This window comes from Osmia lignaria, chromosome 15, assembly GCF_051020975.1.
Source record: "Osmia lignaria lignaria isolate PbOS001 chromosome 15, iyOsmLign1, whole genome shotgun sequence".
In the NCBI taxonomy this organism is placed as follows: domain Eukaryota; kingdom Metazoa; phylum Arthropoda; class Insecta; order Hymenoptera; family Megachilidae; genus Osmia; species Osmia lignaria.
In genome coordinates this window covers 3,734,713-3,759,707 of record NC_135046.1, presented here as the reverse complement: position 1 = coordinate 3,759,707, position 24,995 = coordinate 3,734,713, and the positions used below count along the sequence as shown (strand labels likewise).

Here is a 24,995-nt window from a genome sequence, read left to right as displayed (position 1 = left end):
TCTTCGAATAACAACGTGACACATTGTTAAATCTTTAGAAAAAAAGTTTGTCTTTCAACGATGATACATTATGTTGCACGTATCTTTAAATAAATATGAATCGTTAATATGAAATTTAATGTTTCTTTCGAATATTGATTTGACGAAGACACTCGCTGAATCGCAGCAAGATGAAACTTTATTCGGTGACTCTCTACACGATACAATAAACGATAAATTGCGATGTAACTTTGTTTCGATGCGTGCCGCGGGTACACGCTTCCGATCACGTGTCGCATAATAAACGCGTGCCAGGATAATAATTCCTGAAGACACCGTCTGATGAAGGCTACGTCGTCCTGTTAACGGGTGCATTGTCGAGCCGCGTCAGTTCTGTGATTAATCCCATTATCCCGGTGAACGGAAGGCCGTAAGAGGAATGGAATAAAGCGTCGCATCGTGGGGTTGAGACGCGCTTTCCGAGCCTCGAACGTGTCTCGAAACGTGAAATTACCGGCTGAATAATGTCCACGTCGAACGTATAAACGAAATTAATCGATCAATGCAAGGAATTGATGAGGTTTAATTGAAATTTTGAAACAACCAGAATTTAGAATACAGAGAATGTGGAATTCCTTCGAAGTAATTGATCAATGCATGAAGAAGATTTAAAGCTCGTGTAGACGTAAGTATATGATTATTGTCCTTGACACTGGGTCGGAATGAACGTAGCCAGGTGCACGCGTTCACGTCCCTCCCCCTCTACGTTCAGTACAAGGGAGACAGACGACACGAGTCCATAAAATCCCATAAACATCCCTAAGAATCTACCCAACCAACGCGGTTGGTAAATCGTGCCTCTGAAAGGAATAAAATATCGCTTTTTGCGGCAATTTTACGGCAATTTTCCGATTGGATGAAACCGCTTCGCGTACGAGCTGCGTGTTACCAGGTGTCGGGAAATATCTGTCCCTCCTTTCCTTCTCTCTGCTTGTTTTCCTTTTCTCCGATCCAAAAGGGATACCGATTTCTCCTAGCCATGGTTTTTCGCTCTAACCAATATCACCAGCCACTCGATTAACAGTCATCGTCGACCAATGGACAGACTTTTTTGGTGGTTACCACAAAAACAGGTACGACACGAACAATAAAGGAAACGTGTGTGTTCTATTGAACAGTCAATGGTCTGTGACCATATTCATTGGACAATTTTAGCCCCGAATGAAATATCTAATCCCGATTTATATGTTAAACAGTCTCGTGATTCATGTATTGAACAGGAACGAATTCAGAAATCTTGTATAAGGGATGAAATGTGTAAAAACATGTTTTTGAGCCTTGAATCAGTTTGAAATAATTTGAAGAATAAAGGTAATTGTGTAGATTCCCCCTTCGAAAAGGAGATACCCGTTTTAAAATTGATTCGAGACAATGTTGGATATTAGAGGGTCAAGAACATCGTTAAGCCGACGTACGATTTACTGAGCCAATTTCGCCAAGAAGAAGGAACGGAGATATTGCTAAAAGGCGAGAAAATCGATAACAATGGAATGGTCAATTTCCCGCTTCTGAGACACAGAAGGAAATTTAATTTGGCGAGTTAGCCGATGCTGGAAACTTTGCAGCGGATAATTTTTATTACCTTCCTTTTTCGTCGTCCCCCTTGCAGAGATCGTTTTTTAAAAAAAGGATATTTTGCCGGCTCTTGTATCGTCTCTGGCTAGTGAAAACTCGTGAAATTTAAATATCTGCATTTAAATAAAATCCAAAACTCTTGAAATATAGAGATCATTCCGAATATCCTCTCTTTACAGATAAATGAATATCAGTAATCCGAGACAATGAGGGATAATGATCATCGAGTAGCTTGAAACAAGAATTCGAAACAGAATATCGTTTCACATTTCGTTCGTTATCGCGAATTCCTCTACTTGCTCGCGTTCCGAATGTAATTTTGAGTTCGTTTATCGTTCCCCAATTGTTACATTGTTCAAATAGCCAGAGAAATAAAATCTGTCAAACTTTCCATCGAATATTTAATTTCCTACCCCGTCTGATATTCATTAAATATCGGTCGCGTATGAAAAAAGTCTGTTATAACAATATTTACGGCGGGTAAATACAGTGGAATAGAATAAATAGCAGAGAGAAATTCTCGAGGTAAGAGAATTTAACAACCATGGAAATAAAATGCACATGGAAGAGAATATAAAATATGAAATTACTGTTGCAACTGATACGAATACCTATCAGTAGGTACTTGAAACTAACAAAGATGAATTTCAATATAATATGATTCATTTTCGAAAGCTTTTATGGATGCATTCCGCGAATAGTGGCCGTTATTTCTGCAGCTTTTAATTTCCTTCCATTTAGGAGACTTCCGTCGGTGTGTACCGGTGGAAATAGCATGCTACGAGACGGAAAGATGCTACTTAACGTCTCTCCCCAGTGCCGTTAACGCGGATCGAATCGCTTGTAACGTTGACAGTGGCCGAGCCCCTTTTACCAACGTAAACTCGAATGACTGAGAGACACCATTTCAGCTAAAGCATCTCGATATTGTGTTCGAGTGGCATCGAGTGTCGGCAGGGGATGACTTTAGTTATGGCACGTTAGTTACGCAATGCTTACTTCGCGATAAATTATATCCCGGCCTGAAGAGAAACGTACACGGTCTTAAACTAAACGTTACATCGATTCGAATTTATTCTCACGATTTTATTCGAATGAAAAACTACCGCTAACAAGGATGTTATCGACGTTAAAAATACTCATTATGTTTCAAGGAAGACATCTTGATTAAGTGGAGGCACCCTCCTGAGTCGTACGGATCCTTGGTATCTGTATAGTAGCCCCGAGCGTCAAAGTGTTAAAAAAACAAGGGTAGATTCCATCTGAAGATACTTCTGAGTTTTCACATTGATTTCAGCTTCATCGGTTCGACTGTTTGAAAAATCTTTGTGGACAGAGCCGATGAATTTGTCAAAGAGTGCCTAAAATAACATCTCGGTGGAAAAGTGAGGTGAAATATTGGCCTTTAGTATTGGCTTTTTGGTAGCCAGGGAAAGTCTGGTTTGAAAATGTATCATATCGGGTGTGTTTCGCGTGAAATAGTAGCTCGGATCGCGTGACAACTTAAAAGCTCGATTTTTTTTACAAGAAAATTTATAGCGAAAAAATACAACTTATAATCCGATTAGTCGAGATAACATCCCGTCGAACTCGTGGGATTTAATCGGAACTGATTGTGGTCACGCAAAGGTGTTCGCTTCATCTTTCCATTTACTGTTGCACTTTCATAATCTTTTTATTTAAAAAAATACTTATCGTAACATTTTTTACGGCCCTAAGAACAGCTTAGCAGTATAACAATTTTCTGTTACTTAATTTGTTCGAACTGCATTTACTCAGACTTCAGTCAACAGACAATGAAGTCTGTAGATGAAAAATAATACGATGAAAATAATCAATAAGTACTTCTCTGCACTGCCTTCTTCGCCATCTTAATTATAGCTTCTTAATTAAAAGTCTGAACAGTATTAGTTTCCAATTAATCACGGCACGTTGCATTGCAACGTTATCCAACTATGGTATCTTTAGCAACGATTTATCAATCTGCATCGAACGGTTCTTAATCATTTAACCAGTAATGCGTGAACAATTGACAACTTATAAATTAGAAGTTTGAATGGAAACTGAAAAAATTCTTGTATTATTTTTGATAGTTTTATTCTTTAAACCAATTATCAGATAGCATCGATATGGAAAATCACTTTTTACGAAAAAAAAAGAAAGGAAAAAAGGCAGAGTACATTGTGAACCGTTATTGAAACTTGAATGGCTCGATGCCAAACCGATCACAAGCCAATCCTTTTAGAAATGACATTCCCGTGAATTATGCGATTGCCTTTGTAGGCATATGCTACCGTTTCCATATATTCACACGTATGGAACACGATATGCGGCTACGGTTAAAGTTGCCTCTCTCGTCATCCTGCTCGCATCAAGACCCACCTATTACAGTTCACTTTATTTGCTCAGGACTGCGGTTCTCTTTTCAATTCCGCATCAAACGGGAAATAATCCGGCGATATATGAGTCTCATTTGTAACTTGTAATCTCGCGCGAAATGTTGGACATAATTCAGAATTAGGCCTCTTCCATCTGAGTGTTCCATGGCTTGTAAAACCATTGTTAAATAGCAAGAGTTTCATGTGGTCGGTAAGTTATTCGATATTTGAAAGTGACGAATTTATCTTCATTGATCTCCATAAATTGTATTGTCTTTAAAGCATGCAATTACACTAATATTCTATTCATTTATCATTGATGTACTTTTGTGTGTAAGTATATGCCACCCTTACACGTAGCTTACTATAAAGGATTCGTTGGTAGTACCCCTGCCCCTCGAATCAATTATCATTTCATTCCGAGGAAATTACCGATAAATCCAATGCGGATCCCTGTCGGATTAGGGATCAATTTTCCAAAAAAGCGCAAAAATTTTCACAAGTTGACATAAGCAGCTTAGCGGCGTGTGTCTATGGCAGCTGTTCTATCGAACTATTGGAAACCTATCTCTTTATATATTGTTCATAGCACAAACATTAATCCCGTAAATACCGAAATTATCCGAGGAGGGCTACTGAAAAGATAGAAAAGGGCACAAACATTGGCAGCGTGTAATCATTCACCTAGGTTAAAAATTTGGTACTCCAACAAAGAGTTTTATTCAAATTCATTTGATGAAAAGTGTTACTTGTATTGTACACTATAATTATGAAATATTACAATTGCTAATAATTGAATATCAAAATAATTGGATCCATTATACTCCATTTTTATCAATTTATGCTTGTATTCGTTGAATTACAAATATTTCTTTCGGTCTTGACGCGATTGCTATCTTCATTAATATATTTTCGCGGGAATAGTTGGAAATAGTCTAAATAAAAATTACATTTAGAGAATTTCATACAATTTGAATTTTAGATTTGTTCGTATATTAAGTTATTAATATTTACTGAATTTTGTGCATACAAATTGCAAAGTTAAATATTTTTAAGAACTGATGGCTGGATAACTGATCAGAAATTCGTCTTTATAAATTAGCGGCTTAGTAAGGAAGCGAGTCAGTTTGTCTTCGGACGTCAAAAAGAAAGGAAGGTGTACTCTCGTCGTTGACAGTAACACCATCTATACAAAGATGGCTGAAACTATTTAACAATTTATCGACTGATTTTTTTTTTATAAAAAATACTTCAGGCCCCCTCGGGCCTATGTGTGTCTCTCTTTATTATGAGCATATAAAATTTTACAGATATAATCGATTGATTTTCCGAAACTAGGGAACACCAATACCCTTTATCAGGGAACGGTTAAAACTACGGGACAACTTATTGACAAGTTGATCGATAAGTCGGCAACTAGCTTTAGCTAAGTAGTAGCACCGACGTGAGACTACTCTCTCGTCGGTGGTAATAGTCTCTTGTCGACGATAGCAGTCTTTAGTATCGGTGGTGGTACGTTTCGGAAATTCGATCGGTAAGTTGTTGAGTAGTTTTCGTTATTTTTTACAGATGACGTTGAGATCGAATAATATAAACATTTTTGCAAATGTCCAAATAAAGACCAGAGCGCCATTCTTTGGGTTGGATAGAGCAAAACGAGGACTCTACAAGCTTTTGTTTAGAAAAATAATGAGAGTTCTTTTTAAAATGCTCCTTTAGGAGCATTTGCTCCTATAGGAGCAAAAAATACAATATTCTATTTTATTAGTTTCGCCGCTTCCTACTAGATGGTGCTACCGATACCGTTTCCAAAGCGCGCCGCGGTATAAAATTAAAGAATCCTATAAAAATACAACAAATACACTATTTATATTTTCCAACGCTCCTTTTATATTTAAATACTCGATATTTAGCCGATGTTTCCTTAACATGATTGAATTTTTTCGCAAAATCTGCGCAAATTCTGTTTGCATGAAACAAAACCGATCGAACCTTGTTATTGTGGTCGCGAACAATTGCGTTCGATGTATATGAAACATCGTTGTCGAGCATAAAGAAAAGTGGAACATGTTTATAAAGGGTTCGAAGTCGAGTAACCTCGTTTTATATTAGTGCTAGTCGCTAGCGAACCGTTTACAATTCCAGAACGATATTTCTTATATTATAGAGTACGCGCAGGAAACTGGTAGATAGTCAATCATTAAGAGGGTAATCGTTTGCCTTTGTGATCCACTTTCCAATTAGATCGTAGAAATGATCAATTTCGTTTCTATATAGGAATGGCAAGGGAAAGTAAGGGCGAAGGAAATAGTATCTTCATTTTTATTCCTCAAATATAGAAGATTATTAAAAATAGATTATACAATAGCATGGAAATTAAGCAAATAACGCAATTAAAGTCGGTGAATCAAGGTGTATACGTTTATTATTTATTACATAAACTGTCCGTTGATACACATAAGTAACTCCATCATATTTGCTAAAAGTGAAAGAGAAACTTTGTAACTGTTGCTCCACATATCATTAGATCGTAAAATCAACAAAAAGGCTCGTTTACTCCACTTGTTCAATATCTATCGGCAAATGGAAAAGATGGTCTAAGGCATGAGGTAACTTTTTTCTAAAAGGCGATATTTTTCACGAAACATGGACAGCTTTAATAGAGGCTGTATATCCGTGTCCGTAGACTTAGATCGCAGGAAGTCACGCATATCAAAGCAGCTATCAGTCAGTAAGAGGAACGAGGCGACGCGTTATAGGAGGGGAGGCTTTCGAGTTAGGTGTCGAGGGTAGGGGCTAGGCCAGGCGTATAGCAAGCAGAGAGTAACGCCGGTGGTGGTGGTGGCGTGGAGAGCCGGGCGAAAGGGAAAATGGTCGGGCGAACACTTTTTTTCTCCCCCATTTAGAGGCAGGTTTTTTGACACGGCGGTCGTTCGATCGACTTCCATTTGTCTCCGAGCATTCCGTCGACAAAGGTCCGCGAAACCGCGCGCTTGCACCGGTGCAGTCGTATCTCTTCGCGAAGATGCATCACGATCGTTTCCACCTGACCTGATCAATTCCCCGTATAAAACACCTCTGTTCAGTGAATTTTCGATAAATTCTCGAGGACCCCTTCAACAGTTGTATCTCTCGAAAGTTTCAACCTGTGATTTGTCAGCATCAGTGTAAACGATAAGAGGGTATTTAGGAAGAGGACAACCCGCGCGACCAGGTGAACTGAAATGATACATTGGATCGGGCTCGTCTAAGAAGCTGCAAGGTGAGCGTAATTTAAGCGCGACCGGAACCGAGCTAGGGTTCTTTTGTCTGCATGGGAAAACCATGAGTCGACTCTATGGAAATGAGTCCCTCCTCATGAACGTTCGAACAAGAAAAATGATGCGTCTTCTTAGATAGCGTTCCACTTTTCCGTACTTTGTGTGCTTCGGTTGTCTTTAACACATTTGCCGCCAGCGATTTTCCATGAGCCGCTGTCGTCACACGTGTGCGACCACCATGAATCTTTTATAAAGTTTAGTCATTCGTGGTAGGTTCGATCATTGATCAGTTTCACTTGGGTCAACTTAAAATTCAAATGATCCGAACCTTAATATCGACGGCGCAGTATTTCCCTGGGAACAAATCGGTAAATGAAAAGTTGGCGGGAAAACCCGTTTCAGCGGTGGTCGTTGGATAAAAAAAGTCGGTTTGAATGGTTACGCTCGGTTCCGTGATCGCGAGAACCGGCTGGAGTTGCAGAATATTAGCCGAGCGACCGCGGAATTAACTGACCGTTGCCTGTATAACTCCGGTAGTCCACTTTCTCGCGTGCAAACTTCCAGATGTTCCCCCGCGTTTCTTACGTAAAAACACGGCTATCCGAGCGGACCGTGCCGAAATGATCGTGGCCCGTCAGCTACAGCTCGTCACGGACCCTTAAATCGAACAACAACGCTGAAAATTGTTTGCGAGATCAGCGGCGCGTTTAGCTACGTGCTTTTCGCCGCTCTATCCTTTGTCAAGCTTCACGTTCCCTTTAAACCTGCATTCCGATTACTTTTCTTGCCACCGTTTCATTCCGATTAAATTATCGACTATTGGAAAGCGGGCGTCGATGAAGTATCTTACAATATGGTCAATTTTTCACACCCTAAAATCGTAGCCTTAGTTCAGAGAACACAGAAAATTAGATTATTAAATATTTTTCAATTCAGAATTTATGAATTTTTTATATTTTAATATTAGTTTAATGGATTTAATGGGTAATGTCTGTACGGAATATGCTTCACAATCGCGGCCTCAAACCGATACGTGCAGTTGCATATAGCGGCGAGGAGAATTTACTTTCGATCGGCGCGTAACCGATTCGTGTGCACGAACGATCGTGGAAAGGAATCGACGCTGATACTGTTTTCTCGTGAACGTTTTTAGTCGGCGAACGTAATAGGTTACGAACGAATTAATGGTTCTCCTTTTTGCACGCGGGTGTCCTGCAACCGACTCCATTAATATTACACCAGTAGAAATAATAAGGTAAAATGATACGTGACGTGATTAACGTGTTAAGGGTTGAAGCGTTTGGGCGTAGAAAATGAGCGAGGAAAAGTTGAATGAGCGATGCAGAAGTTGAATGGATCGAGCGAACGAGTCTAACGGTATTTCGAGTACGGTCGTCGATCCATGGCTGATCTTGATCTTCCTCCTCTCCTTGTTGATCTTCGCGGCTGAAGAGGAAGGAGGATCGAGAGAGCTCACGATCATCACGACTCACCGTGTACTTGAAACGGCCTCGTTAGATCACCGTTTGTCAAATCCTGAACATCTGGCAACCGGTTTCTATTTAGCATCAATTTTGGTGATGTCACCTGTTTTAGCACGTGGAAAATGACATGTCACTGTATCACTCGTGTTAAGTTGAACTTTACGTTGAGATTAGTTTTGATAGTATTCGACGAGAAAAATTCAAAACTGCAAATTTAAACTTTAGGAATCCATCCGTTCATAAGTTATGCATATGTAAAGGTGAGCGTTTTTAACATATTTTGAGTAAATGAGCGATACCTACAGGCATCGATTTTATAAATTAATTAATTCGCAAATTATTCGCATTGAGCAATTATTGAGCATTAGAGATGCTTAACTTTAAATACGCATAACTTTTGAAGTAATGGATTCCTAAAATAAAAACTTTGTTTTAAAATTTTTCTCGTCGAATACTACAGAATATATTAAAAAATATGAATAATTCTGTGTGCTCCAAAGTGAAGTTCGACCTAAAGCAACGTTACGATTACCTAAGCCGAGCGAAAAATTCCCAGGGGAAATTTTCTCCATCGTTTTTATATTTTTCACGAAACATAGCAATTCCCCGTGGAATATTTTTATACATCAATGAAGTAACCAAGATATTCGAATATCCCCATTTGTATGCTCCACCCTCTGTAATAACACGGAGATATGAAAATTTGATAGGAATAAATTTATCGTTGCAAGAATGAAACATAAATATTGTCTCCTCTCGACACCACCCAATCGTGTTATCGAAGTTCTTTTAAGAATCGCAATTACTTTTAACGCCGCTATCTTCGCAAACCGGTTATCGACTTAAAATTTAAGAAACATCTTGACAGATTCAGGTTTCCATTAAACAGAGGGTGGGGTCGTGCTATGGGCATTTTTAAACCTCTCCAAGTGCTATGAAACAAACCTTGGCCTCCTTTCGAACATGTCGCTTTTGAAGACGGTCAGATCGTTTTTGCGATAGGTGGACCAATTAACGAATATAAAACTAACAACAATGCAGATCGGTTTATTACGAAACGGGCGTTAAAAGAACGAAATTCGGTTTCTTTTTAATCAGGAAATAGTGGTCGTGGTATTATTAAGCGGCCAGTTGTTGTTATTTTTAATCGAAAAATTACGATGCGGTTGTAGCGCATAAACGCGAGATAAAAATAAGCTTCGATCGATCTTTTTGATATAGAAACAAAGGGGATAATCGCGTATTCATCCTTGATGGTGTATAAATAACCCTCGTCCAAGATAGGATACATCGAGGGCAATTTAGAACCGAGATATTATATCTACTTTTTGTAACAATTTCATCGCTGTTTATTAACATATTTATTGTTTGTTTATTGCAGAATGGTGCGGAGATTTTCGTGGTGCACGACGGTGGCATTGGTGGTGCTACTTTTCGTCACAACCGAAGGTCTTCGAGAACGTAGCACTCAGGTAACTGAAAGATTATGAAACAGATAACGGTGTATAAACCTTACGTTCGCGGATGAATAAAAAACCAATTACTGCGTAATTTAATCAGCTGGATTTTTTATTAACTATGTGGACGTTATTATTTCGAAAAAGTAAAAGCTTGTTAACATAAATGAACTAGCGAGTTAATTAACGAGGAATATTACGACTTTTGCGTGAAAAGAATTAATAGAAGTTTAGGTGATTGACATCACAGCTTAGGAACGGATTAAGGTTTAATTTCAGAAAGAAGGTTTGGGGCCCCGGGCTGTCGTCCCCCTTAGACCTCTTGATTCGACGCTGTCACAGACAATTTGTTTCGCGGTTTTCCAACGACACGATTTTTTCCCCATTGCAAATGTGATTAAAGAGTGCATCGATTCCGTGTCAAGGATACTGTGTTGCATTTAATGTGGTGGCAGAGTGAATTTTTTCCTCTTTCCTTTTCACGAAGGCTACCGAGCCACTGGAACGGATTAATTCTTATAATTCGATGAAGTCTTGTGATCGAACATGCATGATAGGTAATTAACAAGCGGAGGAAGTTATTTGTGAGGCCCACGTGAGGACCTTGCTTCGGAAAGGAAATCCTTACGTGTCTTCTACGCGTTTCTTCGCTTCCTGTCGTTAAGTCGCATCTTCAATTTGCTCGTTCCACTGTTTTACTTGGAATTTTATCTACATAAGCAAAGTTAACTGACTCCAGTCACGCTACGTGGCACACAAATCAAGGAGATAATTAAAAATTCATATTTTTAAATTAAATTGCAGCTCGTGGTTAGCAGTTTTCACTGCAGCTTTTCAATTTCTGTGAAGTGCTATTTTAAAGTTAGCGGAAAAAGAATTAATTACGTTACTCGGGAGATAGAAACGTGACGTTCGTTTCTCGATAGAAAGCGACTTAAATCGTCAACTTCACTTTCCATAAAATTAGCGTTAATAACCGCACGATTTTTTTTTATTTTCGTTTTCTTGGAAACGAGATCTCGTTGCCTCTTCCGTGACTATTTTTATTTTTCAAGAATAAATGTAAGAAAAAATAAAGACGGCAAGCGATCATCATAGAATCGATTTCTCGATGTCATGTCTTCGAATGAAGATCTTCGGACGTTTCGATTTATTCACCGCAAAGGTTATGGAAACGTGTTCCCATCGATAAAAATGAGCGTCGTGAATCCTTTCATGTTCTGCAAGTCATAATCCTGTACTTTAGACACCACGTGTCGAGCATTGGAAAGTTTTCATGGTAAATAGAAGTAACAGGATCCTAACGTTACGCCAGATGCATTTCTGTCGCGAGTTTCAAGCGTTCGCTGTTCCACGCGAAAGGGAAAGGGTATATAGAGTTATTAAACGCCGCGCCGTTAAGTCCAATTAATCATGAAACGTATTTTTTCTTTTTTTCTTCTTTTTAAATCAACCACTTTATCCGATTATTGTACGGTGTTTCATAACGCAGCGGCAACTGTGTCAACAACGATATCGAGCAGAAAATCGTTTGGATGATGAAGTTTGCTCTAAAAATGGTAGGAACCTGCGATATCATTACGAGCTCTAGCGAGTTCGCAAGTGTATCGTATTTTCAAGTACTTCGAGATAGTGGATAGTCGATAGACAGAGACTGGAAACGAACACGGTGGAGAAGAAAGGGAGGAAAGAGAGCTGCAGGTTCGCCTGGACCACGCCTAGTCGTGCGCCGGTCTCTCCTGGCGAATAATGCAACGGGTGCTCGTAAATTTTCGGCTTCTCTGATCGATCTACATATTTATTCTTGAAGGATGACGTTTGTGACGTTGGCTGGGTGCGGGACAGGACGCGAATCGGGTCATTGCTTCAACCGGACATGATTATGCGTGTCATTGAAGGATAATGTTGTCGCGAATACGATCGACTCGTGTGCCTCTTTCATTGATGATTTAGACCTTATCATTTACCCCTTTGAAACCGATAAACTCAAAGAAAATTATTATGGTGACCTAAAAATTTATATACACCTCTGGCTAATAGCTTATAGCTTTGTCTTACGTGTTCACGACTTAAATAATTTGTAGTCAGTCTCTTTCGAAAGGTAACACGGTTAGCTGTCCTCTTATTAAATATTTTAATCCCGATGAGAGAAAGTTCAACTGATACGCATCTAACAATACACTTCTGTTCTCGTTTAATGGCCTGATCTATTTAGAAACATATCTGGGTTTGTGTAATTTGTCCGGTACCGATGAACTTGATTTCGTCCACCCGTTGTATGGATCTAAAGTATCACGCGTTTGTTAAACTTTATACACGGCTGGCAGTGCATTCTGCAGGATTATCCGCTCTATATTTCAATGCAACTTCTCGTGCTCGTTAAATACGTAGCGTACGTGAAAACAGGCGACAGGTCGGATTAAAGTAACACCGTTACTTGCGCGTAATTACCGTAGGAGCGATTAATTAATACGACGCGAAAAAATACGGGATCGCTTCGGTGAGTCGAGAAGCTATGTTTATTATTTTCATGCTTCTCGAGGATAACTAATGTTTAGGATAATTTTTCAAAGCAGAGAAAGAAATGTAGTTTGATTGTTCGTTGTTTCTGCACACTTCGTGAAAGTTTCTTTATAAATGGTAATTGAAAAAAGGAATTGACCGACTTTCTTGTCTAGTAAAAAGCATTGATGCGTTGCCAAAGGTGAACAGTGCTTCATTGATAGTAAAATGTGGGACATAGTAAAGGTGGTCGATATCAAGACTGTTTTCACCTGCGATCCACGTATTCCATAAAATAATTTAACCTAGCAGACATATTTCTTGTTACAATTGCAGGACTACTCTGCATAAATATTAATAAATTATTGGTATGTACCTCGGCGTATGTATGTTTATTAAATTTCCTGGTTATGCAATTAGTTACGATGTTTCATAAACCTGTTTCGCATTGATAAGCAGTGGCGACTCTTTTTCTACTCTCACAATCGAATTCTGTCTCGTTGTGTAAGAAATATTTAATGAAAAACTGTTAAGCCTTTGAGTTCATTGCTGTTTCTACTGTATCCGATGTAAGCGGCCAGGTGTGTAAAATTAAATGCCTAGATTCCCATGGCATTAAACTGAATTAACCGCGGTATTAAAATACGAATTTTGCAGCCTTGATTCCATTCAGCCTAGGATTCAGTTCGATCTTTTGAAAATCGAAGGATCAACGCGGAGTAGAAAGTCGTTTCGCATTTCGCAAATAATCCGGGCTTTAAGGATCTCGAAACGCGAGTTCAAAAGTGACAAGCGAATCCGTTTAAGCAAACACGCAATCCTTCTAGAAATATTAATGATCCCGATTGTCGAGCGATCGTTGATGAAGCTTTCAGCAAGGACGACAAAGGTAGGTCGATCTCGCTGAAAGTTAATGCACATCATCCACGATCTTTAATCTAAATTACACATCTATTACAGGCGTTGCTTCCCGTGTTACGGCACTTTGTATTCCTTGCTCGGTTTTGCGTAATCGAATCGCAGCACGAAAACAGAAGCAACAGGATGAGGTCAGCGGATTTTGTTTCATCAACGAAGTTCATTAATTCCATTTGCAATTTGGTCATTATAGCATTTTGAAAATATCATCAGTAACGTTCTCTGTATCGAATCAGGTTTAATAACCCAACACAATACCCTTCGATTTTTCCGGACACCGACCAATTTTTCTCGACCCGACCGATCCGATCCCAATATCTCGAGTACTCGCACACTTCTAGTATGAAGACATAGTAGTTACCTTACTATCACGAATTAGTCATAATTAAGAGCTGTTACGTAGCTAGCTTTGATTTTATGGAATGCAAGCGCGCTTTTGCGGGATCTTTGAGAGAGGAAACACGGAAAACACGAATCTTTGTTAGCAGTCGAGGAAACACTGCTGCGAAACCTTGAATAATGAAAGTCAATTATAAACACGCACGGTGCAATGATGATTCGTGGCAGGTCGAATTGAAATTGCGCGCAAAATAATTTCTAACGAAAGTTCTATTATCTATGAAGTTTATTTTATAACCCGAAGTACGTAGAGATAATCATTTTGTCGTTGCGTAAGAAATTTCTGAAAATTCTTGTACAATATAAAACGCAACGGACGATTGCGCAAAGAGAATCTGTTTATTAATCTGGAACGGTTTTTATGATGCTTGACGAAGCTTCGCAACATCCCGTTGTTAGGCATCTTCCTCGTTACATTTAATTATGGAAGACATTAACATCGCCGTGTAGATCGTCTTGTAAAATAAGGTGCACGGTCCAAGGTCGCCTACTCTTACCACGGAATTTCTACTATCCTTATCAGTCCAGTCAGAAGGACACGCGTATCCTTGATCGATTCTGATTGATTAGCAGATAAATTAGAGCGTGTCAGGGATTTGTTAAAGGCTTCTTCCACGATGTGGACATTTAATCATCAATCTTTTAAAATCATAGTACAGGTTTGGTTATGTCGGATATGTCCTACTGCATTAACCTGTTGCATTACGTGCACTTTGCATTGCATCACTTCTACAAGCGGTTGCCATTAACCCGTTCAAGCGAACTATTTTGTGGTTTACGTTTTATTTCTAATCGAAAAGGAATCTTAAACAATCGCAGGTGTATCGGCAGACTTTTGTTTTCGGAAGTTTTTAATGAATTCATCAATTACACTTAGCCTTCGTATGTCAAACTCTGACGGACGTATCGCATAGCATAATCTCTTCTGGGATGTCGATGCAACGACTCGTAAATCAGGATCATTTGTCTGTCTCGTCGCGAAGCCGTTTGCCGGACTAGCTTCGATTGCATACGTGTTTACATGCACCGATTATCGGCGGTGCAACAGCATGCACGTGTGTATGCACCTAGATGGATGTAGCACCTTGCACAAGCGCGTATAAACGTAATCTAAATCAGGTTTTCTATCGGAGAAAGCGCCTCTTCTGCATCGTTTACCTAGCCTGACTTCCTGAAGTTCGTGCTGTTCTTGTTTTTCTATGTTAATTGCCATTAATTTTGTCGTTATTGTCTTAGATACCTGTAATATCAACTAATCTATGGAGGAGAACATGGTTGGCCACTGGTGAAATCATTATTAATAGTTCTTATTAGATAATTTTTTATGTTTGTTTCTTGTGCATCAAATATAGAAATTTGCATTGATTTCTACTTTTCGTTCATCATTTTTTGATAACTTAAATCATTTCATTATAAAGTATTATGCAATGAGTTGTCTTTGCTAACTGGCTTAACTGAGTAGGAGCCGGGATTGTTTTGGCCGCTTTATCATTTCAAAATTTTAAGATTCTAAAATTCCGTACTTACACAGTTCCACAATTTCGCAGTCCTACAATTCCGCAATTGCACAATTATAGAATTCTGCAATTCCAAGATTTCAGAATTCCTTAATTCTACAATTCTAGAATTTTTAAATAAAATTTCGGGTTTCCGAAATTCTGGAATTTTGGAATTAAAAAGTTTCCAAATTTTCGTGGGACCACGCCTATCCCAGAAAAAAATCTTTGTTACGCAAATGTCCCTGGTAAGTTATTTATTCCGTATAAAATGGACTCCGGTCGTCATTATCGCTGAAATTGCCCCGCGTCTCGTCAGGTTATGACAATTTTACCAGAAGAAACGTTTTCATTCCAGAGGAGATGCATTCTTGTTTCCGCATTCCCTCGTAACTTCACAGAAATCATGCAACGGAGAACAGTGCAGCAAATTGAATGAAACAAGGCAGGCAATTATTTTCGAGGTTCGTACGGACGAGCAGTTTGGAGTCTGTACCGATTTCTCGACAATTGGCCGATTTAAACGCGATCCACGCCGATTGTTTGGCACTATCCACAATTTTCCGTATTTTCCTTCACAATTGCTGACACTTTCTTTTTTCATCGCATTGTCTGCACGCTCGTTACAATCGTACCTTTTTTCTGTTGCACGCGTGCCGAGCAATTCGCGATTCGCCTTTAATTTCAATTTCATTTCCTTTCTTTTTTTTTTTTCTTTCTAGAAACAATGGTGATCACTCGTGGTGAATTTGCTTTGTTATTGCACACCACTTCCTCGGGTAGATTCACTTCCTGTTTCATGTTACATTCGATGAATTCTACAGTTGTGATTTTTTAATTTAATATTGGAGATACTGTGTAGCTATAGGTAGGCAAAACGAATGAAGTCATTGAGAAACATTGGCTGCTTGATGATTAATTTTTTCTTCCCACGACAAATCACTTTCAAACCTGATTCCAATCTAATGAACGCAGATCAAAGTTGAAACGCTCGGCATATCTTCTCGTTTTTATCGAAGACCCTCGCATTCTTGCACGCATAATCAGGTTAATTGTCGTGATTTCAACACGTAATGGTCAAAGATGTAACACTGTGCAATACAACGATCTCGAGGATATTAGCATGGCATCGTTTCATAATCCAAGGGATCACGATTATCTGTAAGCTAGGATGAGAATTAGGTGTAACGTATGAACTTTGCATAATTTATGCTAACCGGACGATTTTCATAATTTGTAATGACGAGGCGCTTGAAAATCGCAACTTGCGCTCTTCGTTAAAAGTTGTGAATGAGGTAATGAATCATTTTGTTAGACTCGTTTTGAATCACTTTGTATACTTAATAATTATATTCTGTATACAAATTAATTCTGCGCCGTTTTTTTTTTCAATTAGAAATTTACTTTAAAAAGTCATGATAATTCCTGTTATTAAAGTAATCGTTATTGTTATTGTATTCTCGTGCCACTTTTTAAAAAGTGTCGAAAAAATATTCAAATTTAAAATAAAAGGCATTAAATTAATTTGTACACTTGATACTTTAAATGCGTTTTAACATTTATAGAAAAAAAAAATTCGTGAATTAGGAAACTAAATTTTTGTCACATAACAACGATTGAGAGGAACTCAAAAAGAAACCTGGAAGTCGCCTGTCGGAAGTGATAGTTAAATCGAAAGTGATCGCATAATGTGACGCGATAATCGATCCTTTCTATATCCTTGCCCGAGTCGCTTGTTTCTGACAGTTTGCAAAAACGCACTTGGCTCAAATCAAATATTGCTTTCTCTCTCGATTTCTATGAGGGTCATTTTGCATATACTATTAAATTTACTGGCCACACGTGATGATTGAATCGTGTGTTAAATATCAACAAGATGTCTCTCGAAGAATTCAGAAACCGATATGATGGATTATTTTACTGAATAAATTCATGAATTTTTATGATTCTTAATCTGAAAAAAGAAATAAATAAATTTAATGAGTACTTAAATAAGATAGTTCTTAAAGTGAAATCTTTCTTATAAAACAATTTATAGGAAGTTTATATGGTAATGGTTAATTTGCGAGTCAAAAATCGTGGAATTCACTGAGGCACAAAATATTTTATAGTATGAAGGTGTCGATGAAAGAAAATCGTTATTGTGTTTTGTTAAATTACGCCAATTGGTGTATTGCTCATGCTGGTTAGATTTTTTACTCTGCACACAAATGTCCTTCAACAGGAATCTTGCTTAATATTTCGTTTTCTATCTTTCCAATCGTACTTGCTGCTAGATTGATCAAACAGTCCAGTTGATTGATTGAACGTTTTTCCGCGAGTCTCTGATGAATCATTTAGAATCTCAAGTTTATCTTTTCTGCAGTCTTTGGGTTAATTATGTGTTATGGAAAGGACGTAACAAGAGTGTCGATGGTTTTACGATTCATAAATCGCGCGGGGAGGAAAATGATGAAGCAGCCTCTGGTGCCTGAGGCCTTGTAGAAAGTTGACGCTGCTCGGTTTTGCGGTTCGAAATCGTGCTAAAGGTCGGCATCGTTTCGATCATATGCGACCAACTGCAAAACTCGTTCGATCGACTCCACATTTTTCATCGATATTACGTCTAACGATCACCTGTCGTCCATTTGTGACGATTAAATTGCGAGACAAGGTCCGAATTGTAAGAAAATTATCGAGTAGAACGTGTCGAATATTTATTTTCTCGATATCTATTAGGTGGTCGCAGTAATTTTTAGATAAGATTTAAGCCCGCTTATATTTTTTCAAATTTTGAAATAATTTGTGTTGGTGAAAATTCGTAAAACTTGAGTACATTCAATATTAAAAAGAAATATTCAGTAATATAGTACCTACTGATGAAAACATAAGTTTTATTTTGGAACATATAATTAATTAATTAGTCTTTTGATAGGGAAAAGTTATCAAATAATTCATTAAGTATGTCTTTATTTCAAATTGAGTTTTACACAATAATATTATATCAATATTATTATAATAAATAATAATAAAAGTACCTGAAAATAAAGTAATTCTATTCTTGAAGAAAAACTGCACGTTCTAGTAGTATTCAACTACTTTTAACAATATTGTTATATTATTATAAAAAAAAAAATATAATAATCCAATATTTAATTCGGAAACTCTCAGCAAGTGATCAACCTATTTTTCGTGAAATTCGAAAGTGAAACACCGGATGAGGAAGTAAACCGATTTAGAAGAACAAATAAATAGCATCACTAATATTCAGATAGCGTAGTTATCAGATAAAACAGGATTTTTAGAGAAGATCTACGATGTATACATATTTATAAATTGTATGGCAAAATCTGCCGAAAACTTTCTTGCGGAACACGGATGCAGAGGAACACACGTGAAAGGATCCGCTGGATCGTCTTACGGGGCCAACCAGAACCACACCCTACGATTTTCGAACCAGTTTTTTTAGGTCGCTTCTACATGTATCAACGTTTGTTGCTTGTTCTCGATACGAAGCACAAAATTTAGTATGCCACTCTTATTTTTTTTTTGCTTTTTATCTTACGTAACTCGCTTACTGTTTGCCCAATCATCAGGTTAATCCTATCATCCACGATCCCCAATTTATTCGAAACACTCTCGTGCATCATAGGGATACTATCATCGTTTGATGGAAGCGCCGATTTAAGTGAAATCGCTTCGGTTCACGAAGTCAAACGACGCGGAAAATCACTAATAACCCTATGAATAATTCACAGCCCTTAATCAAGCTGCTGCCGTTAGATTCGAGGCTGGCTCGGTGATGATCGGTTCTTCTAACATCGCGTGATCGATTATCTCGTAGCCGGTAGACTGATAATCTAGGACGGTTCACGGCGAAAGTAGATTTTCGATGGAAACCAAGATGCGAGCTTGGAGGTTGAAACTCTGTCGAAATCCAAGGACAGTGCGCTAGGATATTGGTGACATTATTCCGGTGACAGGGATTTTATTCTCCTTGAATGACGTTGACGTTGAACATTGAAATTTATGATACGCGGATGTTTTTTTATCGCTGAAATACCGATTTAAGAGTAAACTTTCAGTTTTCGAAGTTTGTAGAAATTTCGCGTTGGATCAATTACGATTGCAAAATTATTACACATCATGTTGCATGATCCTAATCGCAGGAGATGTGCTCGAAATTACCACTGACGATCCTCCGATCGAAGATTTCTTTAATTAACAAGAATCCTAGCTCGTGACTTTAAATTACACGAATTAACAGGCAATTTGTAATTACATAGAGATGTTAGTAATGTTGCAAGGATCTTCGTTCCATTTGAGTAAAAATGTTGAAGATAAAAAGGAGATAATTGAAGGAGGCTCGTTAGAAATTAAAGGAACTGTAGTTTGATTCCATTCGAGTTTCACTTTTCTAGAAGAAGCACGAGATAACATGTAATGATAGGGAATTGTCTGATTTTGTTGCACATATTCCGGTACAGTGTTCATCACTATGAATATATAAATACATACGTATACTATTATTCATATTTCTGACTTTTATACTAAATCTTATAATATTTAATAACTAAAAATCATATTGATTTCTTTCTAAATTATTTCTAATATTAGTATCTTCAAAAGTAAAATTTTGGGAAATCCTGCTTTTCCTATATCATCATTTCCCGTAGGGAAGCCTACTTTGCTCGATTAATTGACTGTATAAATGCAACTAGAACATTGCATATTTTACAAGGTATATAATATTATATCGACCTTGGATAATGGAATAAGGTTGTCCATTTCGGTATCGACGCGAACGTAATGCAACTGCACACTGGAAGGTACCTGATAACTTTTCAACGACTCGATAACAATCTCGGTTGGAAGGTATTGAGTTAACCTCTCACTGTTGCCAGCCAGATGCACTTTTCAACGAATATGCACTGCTGGGCAGCATTCGATTTGCAACGTGTTTCCAGCCAACTTGTGGCAAATGGAGGAAAGCGTTGTTCAAAGTCGTTTCGAAATCAAATGAGAAGGTAATTGCAATGTAGGAAGTTTCATTAATGTCCCTGCGATATTCACGGAGTTAATTTTCCTACGCGTTATGCGATTTTTTTAAAATTGAAAACTAATACTCTGAAGACGTTGTGCAACTTTGTCATTACTGAACTCGAATTTGCATTCGACTAATTGGTAGAAACAATACAGGAACTGATTTTACGGGTTCTTGAGACCTATGATTCATTTTTTTTTTAACTTCAGCGAAAAAGAATTAACTGATCGTTGAATTGAAAGTTTTTCCATTAAGATTTTTATAATCGGGAAATAAGAATTCGTTTGTAAAACTTTTCGATTACCTTGAAATCATTTTTATTTTCTCAAGTACTTTCATGAATTTTCTAAATTACTTAACATATATCGGTTCAACAAAAATATCTTTACCTGGTCACTTTTATACCTTCGAAACAACATTCTTAGCAGAAGTTTGTCAGCCATGAAACGTGGATTTCAACCAGAACTCGAATAACCACTTAACACATTCACAATATTTGAATGGCAGTTGCTGAAACGAGTAGCCAAAGTTGCTTCAATGTTAATACTAATCAGAAACAACCGACATTTATCGATAAAAAATTGCAAACGTGTGATGTAACGCGAGCAAGAGGAATCAATTATAGGTTACAAGGCTCATCCAGCGAAAGTGCATTCACCTCCAGAGTCGTTTTTCTTTTTATCAGTGCAGCGAATGAGAAAACACCTTTCACGATAGAGAATCCTCTGGAAAGCTCTTCTTCCATTACATACACTCTCTCCTAGGAAAAGAGTACGGACTGGACACGATGTTTTCTATTTCGTTCTGCTTGATTTCCATCGACAGCGGGCAAAAGTGTCGGGAAAAACAGCCTTCTCCACTTTGGAAACGGCCCAACGGAGACGTATTTTGTTGCAGGCCCGTTCGCAAACGGTTAAAACTGAAACGCTTAAGGCTCGCCGTAGTTTGGCTGCATGCTTGACTAGGTAACGTGACGTGAAACACCGACTTTTACTTTCCGTGGCGATTCTACGTGTGTCTTGGAAAGATAAGGAGAAACGAAACTGGAACGCCAAGGCGTGCTAGCCGAGTCCGTTGCTCTTATTATGCTGAAAATGTTCTTAGGTAAATACGACCACCTCTTGACCCGTTCACCGGCTTCGTGCCCGTTCAACAATCGGCCAAACGGAAGGAGTTTACTTGTTAGGGCAAGTGTCGTTCAGCTGGCAAAAAGGTTACGACCTTTAGGTCCCATTTGACCCGGTGTCTTTCCAATGCTTTCCCGGATAAAAGTCTTTTAGTAATGTAGGCTGCACTTTCTTTGTTTCAATGTCGTTAGTGGGTGACCAACAAGTGAAATTATCTCGCTAAGTATAGTTTCTTATCAGGATTATGACTTCGGCTTTCATGCAATTTCACAAGTTGCCATTTTTCAGACTAATTGATTAATTGACTAGTTCGTGATCCAAAGCGGTTATCGGTGAAATTATGGGTTTATTTATACCGTCGTTTAGCATCGATGTTCACGGAAGACTGTAATCATAAGATGAGTACCGGTTACCTGATTTAATGACGGAACAACGTTTAGTTATCTCCATTAGCTGTGTTGTCAACGATGACCAATTTTCAAACTTGTTACCTATATTTAAGCTAATCGCATGTCTCATGAATAATTCCTCGTTCGACATTTTTCCCTTGCAATTTCATAAGATGCAACGAGTTAGTTGGGTTCATAGTTGAATCAACCTTTAACTGTTAACATTACCTGGAAATCCATCATCTGGTAACAAATTAATTTCGTTCCATCCATCTTAGAATTCTCAGAATACACGTTCCATTATATCAATTATGATACAGTTTCCTTGCTCTAATTACACTGAATTAATGCCTCACCTGTAATACGCCACAGGTGTGTTTCTTCGATGATGACGCTGGACGTCTTCGTAACTCTTACGAAACAACTATCGGTTTCATTTGCGTGCTGAAAACTCTGATGCAAATCTGTTCTCCCTCGTAATTGTCGCGTTATCGTTTAATTATGGAAATAGGTAACGAGAATCGTTTCGTTCGAATGCACCTTGAATCGTGTCAGACGAATAAATTACCTCAAGTGTAATGAGACGCTTTCGTGTTGCAAATTTTAGGTCGATGATCAGAAAACCGCGAGTCGTGGTAGTCTGAGGTATAACACTAAGTCGTTGGAAGAATCTACAACTGTATCGTCGTTTTCGAGATCGAGATCGAGCCAAGACAGAAAAAAGTTCTCGAATCTTGAAAGATACCACGAGGAAACAACCCTGAGATCTCCGGTCGATTCAGATTCGGTATTCGACTCGGTGAGAACCTCTTCGGAGGCATCAGTGAAAAGAAGAGATGGTAAAAGATATTCTCCAGAAAGGACGAAATCAAAGGACAACGAGAATGAGACGTCCAAAGTTATTTCGCGAAGAGTATCAAACGGGAGGGTCAGTGACCCTGCAGTTACCGAGAGGTTGGACAACAAAGGACCCTCGGTTTTCGCGATAACCACCGAATCGTCGAGATCCAGGACCGGAAGGAAGATCCAGACAACTTACTCGACGAAAGATCTCAAGACGCAGATACCTACCTCGAGGAGATACAATAATAAGAAGGCGGAGAACACCGAGACGACTACAGCCTCGTTTAGAAGAGAAGGAAAAGGTAGATCTACGACGGAACGTATTGAAAGAAGCACCAGGTCTGGCAGATCGAAGGTAAATAACAGGGAGAACAATTCCATCAGTCGCAAAGGTCAAGAAGCAGCTTTATTCGAGTCTGAGAGTGTCAGGGTCGACATTCCTTTAGCGGTGGAGGGAACAGAGAATCCATCTGCAGACGTTGTTACAACTAGTGGCTTTAGTGTTGTTTCTCAGAGAAGATCGGACACAAAGGAGACACTCAGGGGTAACGCAAGGACTGGAGTCGAAAGATCGAAGGGTAGAGGTCGATCAAACGATTCTGAAGTTGCTGGGTCTTCGAGGAACAGTTCTCGAAGAGGATCCTCCAAGTTCAACGATTTTTCGACCACGGAAGCTAACGAACAGATCGTTAGCTCGAGGAAGAACACGGCCAGAGATCGTTCGAAGAGTTTGGAATCTAGAAAAAATGCTGCCAGTGAATCAAGATCGAGATCTAGGGGTAGAGGCTCTGAAAATAATGCGAGGAACGGTTCTAATGGCGTTCTGGAGCGAGATGCTAAACGTAAAGCAGTTGGAGAGAGAAAATCTTTGGACAGAAGGTCCAGGCTCTCCGAGACCACCCCCAGGTCCGCGGAAAATAGGGGACAGGATCAAGATTCCAGGAGATCCAGAAACAGAGCCAGACCGGATGCTACAACGATTTTGACTACGGGTGAGTTGAGAAGCTTCTTGTTTTCGATTTGATTTTTTTAACTTTTTCGTTTTGTATGCAGATGTTACCACAACTATTGCGCCAGATACAACAGTTTTCGCCGACGTAACCTCCGAGTCCGAAATGACGAGCATCACCATGAGACCAGCGACTCCAGTTGCGAGTACCACGAGTTCAAGACCCACCACGACCACCAGACCATCCTCGAGCACAACCTCGACGACCGAGGGATCAGGAAGAGGCAGAGGAAGAGGCAGAGGCAGTAGCCAAGGAAGAAAGCAGCAGAAGGAAGATTTCTTTAATCATGGACTGGGATTTAGGGGTAGAAAGCCTTCCCTTGAAGGAGCATCGAACACTAGAGAGTCTAAAAAACCTTCCGCGCCGAAAAATGATTCCCAGTATCATGGAAATTTTGGCTGGACTCTTAGAAGACGACCTCCTAACGCCAATTATTCTGATAACCTCCCGAAGGCTATTCCTCCCACAAGGGATCAGACGAACGAGGTGATTCCTCCGAATGAACTATCGACCAGCACCGAAGTCGTAACAACGGTGGAAAGTTCCACGTCTACCATGAGAAGAGGCTTCAAAAAGCTCCAGACTACCGAGGAAAGCACCACAGAGGCGGACGCGGCGACGAAGGGTTACAGAAGAGGTAGCAAGACATTTGGACCTGGCAAGGCGAGCGACCATGAAGAGAGCGACAATTATCCTCCCGAGTTTAAGGCGAGATTGACTCAGTTGGTGAGTTTAGTACTGTGATTTTAGTGAATTTTCAGTTTCTAAGGGGAATTGGTAAAAGAATTTTATTACTGATAGATAATTTTGAATTCGTTTATTGATACTATAATATAGATTATTGAGGATATCGAGGATTAATTGAAGATACGAGTGGATAAAGATTTGATGTCACAAATTGATCTAAAGGTTTCTAATTGGAACTTTAATATATTATCCGATCTGACTCGAATGATGCAGACCCGTTCCGAGTATGGGGTACCTGAAATTATTGGGTTCTCGCACACCTCCAGTAAAAGGATATAAAGCCACTCTATGAATATTATAATAATAAAATCAGTTTTTAAAAAATTTCACATGGCACCATTATCCACT

At 38.8% G+C, this 24,995-nt stretch overlaps 1 protein-coding gene across 2 annotated transcripts in view; it reads left to right on the top strand.

Annotated features, from left to right (window-relative positions):
• LOC117612073 (uncharacterized) overlaps positions 1 to 24,995 on the top strand; it is an 88,203-nt gene that overhangs the window by 47,572 nt on the left and 15,636 nt on the right. The window contains exons 1-4 of one of the 2 annotated variants that reach the window (XM_034340773.2): positions 6,820 to 7,254; positions 10,118 to 10,208; positions 22,655 to 23,882; positions 23,944 to 24,626. In XM_034340773.2, coding sequence (XP_034196664.2) covers positions 10,119 to 10,208; positions 22,655 to 23,882; positions 23,944 to 24,626 — 2,001 coding nt within the window. In that variant the 5' untranslated portion in view covers positions 6,820 to 7,254; position 10,118. Of the gene's footprint in view, positions 1 to 6,819; positions 7,255 to 10,117; positions 10,209 to 22,654; positions 23,883 to 23,943; positions 24,627 to 24,995 lie in introns of those variants that run through there. The other variant, XM_076692762.1, reaches the window with a different exon arrangement.